General features: G+C 44.1%; 1 protein-coding gene and 1 long non-coding RNA gene across 3 annotated transcripts in view; one reads left to right on the top strand and one right to left on the bottom strand.

Annotated features, from left to right (window-relative positions):
• Window positions 1–9,467, top strand: part of LOC122563620 — a 14,975-nt gene extending 5,508 nt beyond the window's left edge. Inside the window, exons 2-3 of one of the 2 annotated variants that reach the window (XR_006315670.1) lie at window positions 6,189–6,543; window positions 8,913–9,467. This is a non-coding gene — a long non-coding RNA (uncharacterized LOC122563620). Of the gene's footprint in view, window positions 1–6,188; window positions 6,557–8,912 lie in introns of both variants that reach the window. The other variant, XR_006315669.1, reaches the window with a different exon arrangement.
• A 1,637-nt stretch (window positions 9,468–11,104) lies between these two features.
• The window catches only part of LOC122563619 (delta-type opioid receptor-like), a 24,212-nt gene continuing 23,190 nt past the window's right edge, over window positions 11,105–12,126 (bottom strand). Inside the window, exon 3 of the mRNA XM_043717582.1 lies at window positions 11,105–11,632. Coding sequence (XP_043573517.1) covers window positions 11,106–11,632 — 527 coding nt within the window. The 3' untranslated portion in view covers window position 11,105. The remainder of the gene's footprint in view (window positions 11,633–12,126) is intronic.

Here is a 12,126-nt window from a genome sequence, read left to right as displayed (position 1 = left end):
TAGGCTCCAGCACCAGCTGTTCTAAGAATCCATCTCGGAGGCACTCCACAAAGTCTCTTTCTTGATGTCCAATACCATCCTGATTCTCCCAGTCTACCTGCATATTGAAATCCCCCATAACAACTGTAGTAACATTTTTGTGACAGGCCAATTTCAGCTCCTGATTCAACTTACACCCGACATCCAGACTACTGTTTGGCGTCCTATAGATAACAGGAGGGTCTTTTTACCCTTAGAGTTTCTGCTGTCTGCTCTGACTCCAAGACAGACTCCTCTCTAGGTAGTGGGATGAGCACGGTGAAAGGAATGGTGGCTGAGGAATCTGACTCTGCGGGCTGATCTGTCCATCACTGTCTCTATGTCCAAGCTCGGTGACCATCCTGTGACTTGTGTCGCCGGCCTGTCTCCCCAATATAGAGGAGGCCACACCGGCTGCAGCGGATGCAGTAGATAATGTGGGTGGAGGTGCAGGTGAATCTGTGGCGGATATGGAAGTTAAACTGTCACTGCTGTGATGGATTGGTAACATGAGAAGACAGCTTTAAGATTGCGCAAGTGAAATACCGTGCTTGTTGGAACGTGAAATTAAAATACTAAATGGTACAAACACTCAGCAGACTGTGCAACATCTGACACACATAAACAGTTAATGTTCCGGGTTGTTGAACTTTCATCAGATTTAACATAGTTGTCAAAAGGACCAAAAAGTTGTGCAAATTTTGTTTTGCTAATGTGATAAATCGTGCTGCTCTGAAATTAAGTGGTTGGCAAAATCAGGAGAGGGTGGGAAATGAATATTGAGAGACATCCAATTATAATTTGGCATAGAGAAGGGTAAATATTTGGAAAGAAACCATTTGACTGGTTATATGGGGTAAGATCAAACAAGGTCTTTTCCCCATGTTAGTGGAATCCAAAACGAGAGGGCATAGGTTTAATGTGAGAAAGGAACTATTTAAAAGAGGTCTAGGGAACATCTTTCTTAAGCAGTGAGTGGTGTGTGTATGGAATGAACTGCCAGAGGAAGTGGTGGAGGCGGGTACAATTACAACATTTAAAAGGCATCCAGCTTGGTACATGAATAGGAGAGGCCTAGGGGTTATGGGCCAAATGCTGGCAAACGGGACCAGATTAATTTAGGATATCTGGTCGACATGAATGAGTTGGATCAAAGGGTCTGTTTCCATATTATATGACTAAGTGGTACTGCTCTTCTTAAAAAGTTGCCACAGACACAACGGGCAAATGACTTTCTGTTCTCAATCATTCTTAGATCTCAGACCATGCAAATTATCTATAGAATGAATAGATTAACGATATTTATACCTTTTCACTTTTTAACTCTTTATTTTCAAGAACTGCGGATGTTGCAAATCTGAAACAAAACAGAAATTGCCGGAGAAACTCAGCAGGTATTGCAGCATCTGTGGAAAGAGAAGGAAAGTTCATGTTTCGGGTCCACGGACTCCTCTTCATTCAGTTTTGAAAAAAAATCTGTTCTTAATTTTCCATTTTGTGCCTGTAGTACCACTGCCGACCTGCAGATGGTGATGCTGCATTATTTAAAACATTTTATTAGCAACATTTCATCTACTGAAATATAAAAGGCTAGGAGCGTTTTCATGTCTATGAGACAACTTTGCAACGAAAACTATGCAAAGCTGAAAGATCTAAGACGATCAGGCATCGTTTCTGGAGGAAAAAAAACAAGTTAACCTTACAAGTCAATGACCCTTTTTCAGAACTGGAAGATGGTAGAGGTGTAAGAGCTATTAATTTTTATTAATCCGAAAAAAGGACAGAATAGTCTGAGGTTGATTTGAGAATGGAAGGCAGGAAAAATTAAATGACAAAAAGGGAGATCACCCAAAGCAAAAAGGGGAGATGACAGAACAAATGAAGATTCATATGGCAGCTGAGGTGGAGGTGTAAATGGTCACAGTGGAATCCCTGCCAGCATGTATTCTGTCTGAAGGAAATGGGAGCCCAATGACATTTATGGATAATGGTATGGGGGCCTGAAAGGTTTACTGTTGAGTGCCTTAAGCGCCACCAACTATAATGATTGACTCTGAGAACTGCTTAGGATCTTGAAGGAGTGAGACTTACTAAGTCCAATGATGTGCAGATTAGATGGATTGGCCATGCTAAATTGCCCAAGGATATGTTGGTTGGGTGTATTAGCCATGAAAAATGTGGGGTTACAGGGATAGTGCAGGGGTGGAATGCTCTTTGGAGAGTTGGTGTGGACTTGATAGGCCCAGTGGTCTGCTTCAACAGTGTAGGGATTCTATGGAAACTGTTCCAACATGGGGTAAACCCCTCTGCTAATTTAAACCTGACACACAGAGAAGCCCAGATCACACCATAATCTGTTAAATTTTGAGAGGCAAAGAACTATCCTAGAGCTCACTCTGTAAAGTAAAAATTAACAAACTTATTCTTTAAGTCCAACAGAGATATTAAAACCAACAACTATTTACAACTCCTTTCTCTTGAACCTATCTTTTACCTCCCCATGCTACAATACTGGTCCGATTAAAAACCCTGATTAAGACTTACAGAAAAAAATTCAAATTTCAAAACCAGCCAGCTGTCAAATCTTTTTGTGTCTTCCTCTGCAGATTTTCCTTTGTCATCTCTTCTTCAGTATTCTGCTTCACAGGTCTTTCATATGAACAGGTACCTTTCAGAGAGCTATTTGGCCAGCAGTCTGTACTTGGGTTTCTTGGTGGTTCTTCCTCCAACTGTTCAAAATGTCCAATTTTATACCCTGAAACATCTGATCGTTTTATTGGTTTGATGTTGTCAAAATACTAAATTCAAATTGGACTGGATTTTGGTATCTGGGGCATAATTTGAACTGGCCAAATTTGAATTTGATACAGCTCCAGCTATTTGTTTCACCCACCGTTACATTTTAAAACTCTTTGTGCCAGCCAGAAATGTCAGTTCCCTTAAAGGTACAGTACGTGTCTACAACTTCATAACAATACTATCTGAGTCTTCCTCATTCCCTCTGTAGAGACGTCTATCATATTAATGTAACTTGTATATACTTGTTATCATGTAATAAGTTATATTTTGTTTATGAGTTCTTTCTTGTTAGACTAAGTGGTTTTCCTCTACCACACTGGACTGAGCAGCCCCTATAGATCCCCACCCCAAAAGAGGATGGTGGCTGCAAACTTACCATATAGCTCATGGGACATGGTAAACAGTGGTATGGATTCATTTTACAATCCAATGACAAGCAATGCAATTTCAATAAGCTGCTTCCTAAAACAGTGGCAATGGTGCAGGTCTGAGGATTTTTTCAGACATAGTTTTAAGAACATTGTACATGTGGACAGTCAGCAACCAGAAGTACTGTATTGAATATTCACAAACCCTACAGAAGAGAATATTGTGACAAGATTCAACAAGGTAAAAGTTAAAGTTGATGGTAATAAACGTTTCAGACCTAGTAAAGTGAAGCATTGCAGCAAGAGTGAATTTGAAACTGCATTGAGCTTGAACACTAGTCACCCACAGGTGGTTACAGATTGCACCAGGTGCTGATGATCTGTAGGAGCAGTCTTGAGTTGAGGTTTACCTGGAAAGTCAAAAAAAGTAGAGATCCCTGATAGCCAGTGGAAAACTTTAAAAAAGTTATGTGGTTCAGATGCAGGAAAAGCTGGAAGTAAGAAAAATACTTCCAGTCCAGAATGAGTGGGAAGTAAGCAGCACGAGACATGACTATAGTAAGGGAAACCAAGGGATAGAGCAGCAGTTTAAAACAAAGCCATGGACCAGGGACAATTGCAAAACCAGAATTGAAGTGATAAGGGGGCAATTCAGAAATCTGAGCCTAAACTGTAGTCAAGGTTGGAAGCATTTATAACTGCACATTGCAGGACTCCTCTAGGGGGAAAAAGTTGTAAAAACCATGTTAATTATCATTGAGAGTCATAAAGGACAAACTTTTAAAGGAATGGGGTTCATCCTAAAGAGCCACTGAAGGTGGGATTCATTTGTTTAAGATGTAAGAGGTCGTGATTTGTTTATTAAAGCCACAGGTGGCAGTCAGTAATGCCTTTAAGTATATAATCATTCATTAAGATTATGATAGTGGGATTCATGTACAGAGGCCCCAACAAAGATAGTATTCTAGTACAGCAGCATCATTGCTACACTGGGCAATTAAAAGACATTGAGGTAATGAAAATAAATCACAATGTGGCACTAGAAATAATATTGCAAGGAAGTTTTAACTTCAGAGATGGGCTGAATAGAATGCAGTTGGATACCTTGGAGAAAATAATCCTCATTAATGGCATCACTAGATAACCCATTTAAGGCAGAGATTAAATGAACAAATTCCTCACAGAGGGTTCAGAATGTTTGGAACTTTCTTCCTCAAAGTCAGTGGAAGAGTTTTTGAACTGCTTTTGAACAGAGCTAGTTAGATTCTTAATAAGCAAGGAATGAAAGGTTATCATGGATAAGCAGGAATGTGAAGTCATTAGATCAGCCGAATTGACTACTCCTGCTCGTAATTAATATGTATACTTACCAATGTTTGTATTGGCAGAAAAATAGAAACTTGTGACTATATGCGATAGGTTTTACTAAAGTTTTACAAATTGCAATCAGCAAGGTTTGTGAGAAAATACAAATAATCAGATGATCAAGAGCAAATGCCCCATTTGAGCTCATTGATGAAACTTCAACTGAAGTAATTCAAAGTGTGACACTTGGTGAATGAATAATGACAGATACAAAATCTGATTTTAGGTACTGAGGAGATAGAAGTTCAAGAAGAATATTTAATTTTTTATCCTTCTATTTTTTTCTAATCAACCTGTTTGTGAGATCAGGCCTGAAAGATAATTGCAAGTTGGTTTGTGCACAATGAGCCCAATAGAAGCAGAGAGGTATTGTGCTCAAACAGATGGCAGATGTTTGAATAACAACATGGCTTCATAGGAAGACACACAGTCTGGCAGGAAAAGACCAGAATGTGACCTCGTTTTGGACTATTTCTGAGAGAAGGCATTTGGCTGTTGATGCTACAACATGAACATTTGCACACTCCCTCCCTAACCTCCCATTATAAACTATAGGAGGTTCAGAGAATAGAAATTAAATTATAAATATTATTGAGTTTCTTTTTTTCAGTGTACTTGAAAAGGTCCTACTGATCAATGTTTTCAGAAGTTCAACCAAGGAACAACCACATATGTCTCTGGACAGCACATCACAAACCCTCTTAAATAATTGGACCAGCTTTTTTTTAAATTTATCCCTTAATTGTGTTTGTTTGTCTTTTGTACGAGTGGGGTTGAACAAAAAGGTTGTTGCGTTCAAATCATAGACGTTAATTAGATTACTTTGATGTTTAGTTTTATGCTGCGAAAGTTACTTTATTGTTAATAATTTGTTACTTTTTTAATATTCATTTGTGGGATGTGTGTGTCGCTGGCTGGCCAGCATTTATTGCCCATTCCTAACCTTTTGTTTAAGCTACAAACCCAGAAACTGGAATTGATATTTATGAAGTTTGGGATTGGTTATTCAAAAAATCTAGTTAAAGATAGTTGGAGTCCATTTTGAAGGTCTTTAAAGATTTTAATGTTACTGTGCTATGACTGTAGAGGTAGGAAGGTTAATTTGATTAGGCTGTCGCTATGTTGTAACACTATTTCATTGGCCTGGCCTTCATTCTACCACTGGCCTTCCTTTTTGTTCATCCATCTCACATATACTCTTCATTTGGTTCAAACCTACAACAATTCTAATACTCCTCAGTTCTACTGAAAGGTCACAGACCTGAAATATTAACTCTGTTCCTCTCTACATCTGCTGTTGTCTGACTTGCTGCATATTTCCAATACTTCTCAATTGGTAATACTCCCACTCCTGGTTTGGCAGGGAATCTGAGTCTGACTCCAGAACTTGAATGAGAATGAAACATAAAAATTCTGACACGCTGCAGTATGAAGATAATGATTAACTGTTGGAAATGCTCTCTTTTAGATGGATGTTAAACCGAGTGCTTGTCCCTATCCTCAAGTAGATGTAAAAAAATCCCATGGCATAAAGAGTAGAAACTCCAGCTCCTCTGCTCCACCCATTCTTTTTTTCTTTTTCTCTATTTTCTGCAATTTGTTCTCTTCTCAAACTTTTAATGATAATCTTATTTGGAGGGGAATGGAGGAGGCGACTCCTGGACTGGAGGCCGGCACGGGAGGCAAGCTCCAGACCAGGCCAACATGGAAGGTGAGCCCCAGAGGCAAGTTCCAGACCAGGCTGACATGAGAGGCGAGTCCCAGAGGCAAGAACCTAGACCAGGCCGGTGTGGGATGCGAGTCCCAGATGCAAGTTCCAGACCAGGCCAACATGAGAGGCGAGTCCCTGAGGCAAGTTCCAGACCAGGCCAACATGAGAGGTGAATCCTGGAGGCAAGCTCCAGACCAGGCCGGTGCGGGAGGTCAGTCGCAGAGGCAAGCCCCAGACCAGGCCGACATGGGAGGCATGTCCCAGACCAGGCCAATGTGGGAGGTGAGTGTAAGAGGTGAGTCCCGGACCAGGCCAGTGCAGAACGTGAGTCCCAGAGGCATGTTCCAGACTAGGCCAGCGCGGGAGGTGAGTCCCAGAGGCAAGACCCAGACCAGGCTGGCGCAGGAAGTGAGTCCCAGGGGCAGGCCCTAGACCAGGTCAGCATGGGAGACAAGTCCCAGACCAGGCCAATGCAGGAGGCGAGTCCCAGACCAGGCCTGCATGGGAAGTGAGTCCCAGAGGCAAGTTCCAGAACAGGCCTGCGCAGGAGGTGAGCCCCAGAGGCAGGTCCCAGACCAAGCTGATCTGGGAGTCAAGTGCCAGATAAGACAAACGTGGGAGGTGAGTCCCAGAGGCAAGCCCCAGATCAGGATGACGTGGGAGGTGAGTTCCAGAGACGGGTCCCAGAGCAGACCAGTGTGGGAGGCGAGTGTCAGAGGCGAGTCCCAGACCAGGCCAGTACAGGAGGCGAGTGTCAGACCAGGCCAGCGTGGGAGGAGAGTCCCAGGCCAAGCCAGCATGGGAGGCTAGTGTCAGACCAGGCCAACACGGGAGATGAGTGTCAGAGGCGAGTCGCAGGCCAGGCCAGCGTGAGAGGCGAGTCCCAGGCCAGACCAGCGCAGGGTCGAGTCTCAGGCCAGGCCAGTGCAGGAGGCTATTGTCAGAGGTGAGTCCCAGGCCAGGCCAACGTGGGAGGACAGTGTCAGAGGCAAGTCTCAGACCAGGCCAATGTGGAAGGAGAGACCCAGAGGCAAATCCTAAATGAGGCCAGCGTGGGAGGCGAGTCTCAGACCAAGCCAGTGTGAGAGGTGAATGCCAGACCAGGCCAGTATGGGAGGAGAGCGCCATACCAGACCAGTGTGGGAGGCAAGTCTCAGACTAGGCCGGTATGGGAGGTGAGTCTCAGACCAGGCCAGCGTGGGAAGTGAGTCCCAGACTAGGCTGGTGTGGGAGGTGAGTCTCAGACCAGGCCAGTGTGGGAGGTGAGTCTCAGACCAGGCCGATGTGAGAGGCGAGACTCAGACCAGGCCAGTGTGGGAAGCGAGTTTCAGACCAGGCCGGTGTAGGAAGCGAGTCTCAGACCAGGCCGGTGTAGGAAGCGAGTCTCAGACCAGGCCGGTGTGGGAGGCGAGTCTCAGACCAGGCCGATGTGGGAGGCGAGTCTCAGACCAGGCCGGTGTGGGAGGCAAGTTCCAGACCAGGCCGGTGTGGGAGGTGAGTCTCAGACCAGGCCGGTGTGGGAGGTGAGTCTCAGACCAGGCCGGTGTGGGAGGCAAGTTCCAGACCAGGCCAGTGTGGGAGGCGAGTCTCAGAGCAGGCCGATGTGGGAGGCGAGTCTCAGACCAGGCCGGTGTGGGAAGCGAGTCTCAGACCAGGCCGGTGTGGGAGGCAAGTTCCAGACCAGGCCGATGTGGGAGGCGTCTCAGACCAGGCCGATGTGGGAGGCGTCTCAGACCAGGCCGGTGTGGGAGGCGAGTCTCAGACCAGGCCGGTGTGGGAGGCGAGTCTCAGACCAGGCCGGTGTGGGAGGCAAGTTCCAGACCAGGCCGATGTGGGAGGCGTCTCAGACCAGGCCGATGTGGGAGGCGTCTCAGACCAGGCCGGTGTGGGAGGCGAGTCTCAGACCAGGCCAGTGTAGGAAGCAAGTCTCAGACCAGGCCGGTGTGGGAGGCGAGTCTCAGACCAGGCCGGTGTGGGAGGCGAGTCTCAGACCAGGCCGGTGTGGGAGGCGAGTCTCAGACCAGGCCAGCGTGGGAAGTGGGTCTCAGAGGCAAGTCCTGAACCGGAGGCCACTGTGGGGAGGTGCGGCCCTTGTGAAATGGAGGTTATGTGCTGGCACTTACTTGGGTGAAAAAGACAATAGTTCAAGTACTTTTTTTCCTTTATTCTTATGCTGGACTTTTACTTATTTTTTTTTTAAATTTTGTACCAAATACTTAAATATCTGTACCTAGGCATGTTGTACCTCAGGGGGCCCAGAAGCAGTGACATTGCAAACTTTTCACTGCACTCGTGACAATAAAGATAACTCCGTTTCATTCACTGATAGAGTTGGGAGTTTTCCTCAATATCCCAGGCAACATTTATCCCTTAATCAGCACTTTAAAAAGTACATATTATCTGGTCATTGGGATATTGCTGTAGCGGGTGCTTTCTGAGTACCAACTGACTGCCACATTTCTAACATTACTCAGAGACCTCACCTCAGAAGTATTTGAAACGTGAAACGTGTTATGCAAATAAAAATTGTTCTTTTTCTTTTATGTCAAACAGTGATGAATTTTTTTTACAAATCTGTTCAATGTTATATAACCAAAACCTGCGCTATGCTGTTCCTTTTACTGACAGTACAGCTTTTCTGCGTTGTACAGGATGGTTCCAAATTTGTCCAATTCTGCTGCAAATCGACTTGCGTCAAGTGCGAAACCAAATGGCAACAGGAGGGCCCGGGGCATAAAGAAGAAAGTTGTGGAATATAAAGCTCAAAGCTCATCACCAGAACACGCCAAGCCCCTCAAACTACGACCATTTGAGAGCAGCGGGAGCCGGGTGATTGGTGGCAGAAGTTTCCTTAGAGCTTTTCACGATTTGTTGCTGTGCTCTGACTGGAGGCCATCAGAACTCCATTCGCGTTTCTGATGTGAAACTGGGTGAACCCTTGAGGAACCTTAAGCCCGGCTGGATAACTTTGATTCTGAGTGATGGTCAATTAGTCACCTACTTTGCATTTCTCTTTTTTCCCCCATTGTTTTTCATGGAAACCATAATCAGAAAGATGTAAAATATGTGACTCATATCAATATCTACATTTCCACATCGTTGCCCACCAGCACGTCCATCCCCACCTCCCCGGACTCCAAACACTCATGTTTAAAAGAGCACACAGACTCTGACCAAAGTTTTAAGTATTTTTATTCAGTTATCTTTTACTGTCGTTTAAAAGGTACTTGAAAATAGCTGCTATTTTAGACTGTAAAATTCACACCCTTGTGTGCAAATTCCTCTATGACGTCTGTAACCTTCTGCCCTACACCTCTCTGGGTTCTGTCCGCTCCCTCAATTCTGGCCTCCTGCACATCATTAACTTTCAGCATTTCTTCGTTGGCAGCCATACTTTAACTGGCTGGGCTGGAAACAATTCCTTCAAAAAAACTCTCCACTCGTGTGTCTCTCTCTCTCTCTCTCTCTTTCAAGAAGCAAATTCAGACCTGTCTCCTATAAAGGTTCTGGTCACCTGACCTGATGTCTCCTTTTGTAGCTTGGCAGCGAATCGTGTTTGATAATGTTCCTGTGAAATGACTGGGTATTTTACTGTCACAGACGCTATATAACTGCAAGTTATTGTGCTACAGACTACGACAACACAAAAGCAAGCCAGCCATACTTCTGGTAAGATCTGGTGATGGAAAGGGATAAAACGTAGCTGGAGAAAAATGTGACTAGCTCTTTAATCAATGCATATTATAATGTCGGAAATACATACATTAAGGAATATCTTAACCCACTTTACAGCGATTACCTCAGGCAAATATACAGCACATAAAATATTAACCAATAAAGTCCTTATTGACATTTGTTGCAGCTGTTGAACTTCAATCATTTACTTTTGTAATTGAAAAGAGAAATATAAACATTGTCTTCTATCTTCCCCTCTATTTGAATGAGATGCATTCATTATTTTATGTTCGGAGCTGAGAATAAACTCAGGGCAACAATTCCATACTTTACTCAACAAAAACAGAAACAGATGGACAAGAAAGGGAAAAACAATAATCTGCTTACATTCCTTCAAGAAGATTTTGTTTGCAGCGACTGCATAAAAATACCTACAGAATTCAGTTCCTATAATGCATTCGCTCAGAATGTTTTGAGCCACAAATAGGAGTTTTATAATTGTGATTTTGTATTTGAATGGCTTTTAGTTCCTAATTTTCCCGTCAAAGGCCAGGAAGTATTTCACATCATTAGCCAGGCACGTTGAAACAATGAATCTCTGTGGTTCACTGTGTTAAATTTTATGATGCCTTGTAAAATGCCTTGGAACCGCTTATATTTAAGCCGCTACAATGCAACTTGTTATTATTTCTACAATTAAAATTCTTTGTGCCAAGGGAAGTATGCATACAATATATGCATACAAGTGCTTGATTTCTAATTAAAAATAATTCATAAGTCATATGTCTTTAGAGTTACACAGCACGGAAACAGGCCCGTCAGCTCAACTCGTCCATGCCCACCGGGTTTCCTAAACCGAACTAGTCCAATTTACCTGTGTTTGGCCCATACCCCTCTAAACCTATCATATCCAAGTACTTGTCCAAATATCTTTTAAATGTGTATGAACAATCAATTTTTAATTCCCCATTTATAAATTGAAAGCTGACAGTGTGACTTCATGATCCGAATACCTCAGAAAAGTGAGGCAAATCAGTCGAGGTTCCTTTTTAACGCAATCATAAAGAGTTTCTTTTGTTTTAAAACTCAGTTGTGATTTGGGTTACTTCAGTGTTCAGGTCCTGCCCCCGAGTATAATGTAATCCCTTGTGGGGCTTGTCCACGCCTAGTCATACTGACTTGTTGACCATCTCGGACGGGGTGCAGGCACAGACTGACTCCCTGTTGGACTTCCTGGCTCGCGTGAAGCTGTTCTGCTCCAGCCTTGAGCGCAAGGGTAAGCAAAACTCCCGGAAACAACGCTTGAAGTTCTCGTCCAGGAAGGCATAGAGCACAGGGTTCAGGCAGCTGTTAGTGTAACCCAGGGCGATGCAGAAATGCCAGCTGGCCGTCACTAAAGGGCTCGGGTTGATCACCACCAGGGTCTTGACAATCACGAAGATGTGGATGGGTGTCCAGCAGATGATGAAGATGGCCACCACGACCAGCACCATCCGCGTGATCCTCCGCAGATTCCTGTCCTTCTCTTTGGAGCCAGAGAGAAGGCGGACGCTTTTCAGACGCAGAATCATCAGGCCGTAGCAGATGGTAATGACCAGGACTGGGATCACGAAGGCAAATATGAAGACACAGATTTTGGTTACGTTGTCCCAGTACCAAGTTGGGGCTGGAAATTGTATGGTACACATCACATTCCCTGAATCGGAAGAAAAGAAGAAGAAACGCAAATAAATGAGGCTTTTCGCTTTCTAAAATACAAGTTCACATATTCGTGTTTGGAATGCAAACTTGCGAGCAGTGTCAGTACATACTGCCCAACCCCTCAGTTGTCCTTAAGAAGATAATGGAACATTTGATACTTGGAAAGCAGCAGCCCCTGTGGTGTAAGATGTTCCCAAATCTGTGGTTGGATAGGAATTTTAACTGAATATTTATTTTTGCTGAGATATCAGCTTCCAGACCACGAATCCATTTGGGAAAACACCCGTGCGAATGAAAACGATTAACTTGAATTTACATAGAGTCTGTTACATCCTCAAGGAGAAAGTGAGGACTGCAGATGCTGGAGATCAGAGCTGAAAATGTGTTGCTGGAAAAGCGCAGCAGGTCAGGCAGCATCCAAGGAGCAGGAGAATCGACGTTTCAGGCATGAGCCCTTCTTCAGGAATGAGGAAAGTGTGCCCAGCAGGC

The sequence above is a fragment of the Chiloscyllium plagiosum genome, chromosome 27, assembly GCF_004010195.1.
Source record: "Chiloscyllium plagiosum isolate BGI_BamShark_2017 chromosome 27, ASM401019v2, whole genome shotgun sequence".
NCBI lineage: Eukaryota > Metazoa > Chordata > Chondrichthyes > Orectolobiformes > Hemiscylliidae > Chiloscyllium > Chiloscyllium plagiosum.
Note: the sequence above shows the minus strand (reverse complement) of the source record. Positions and strands in the feature narration are given on the sequence as shown.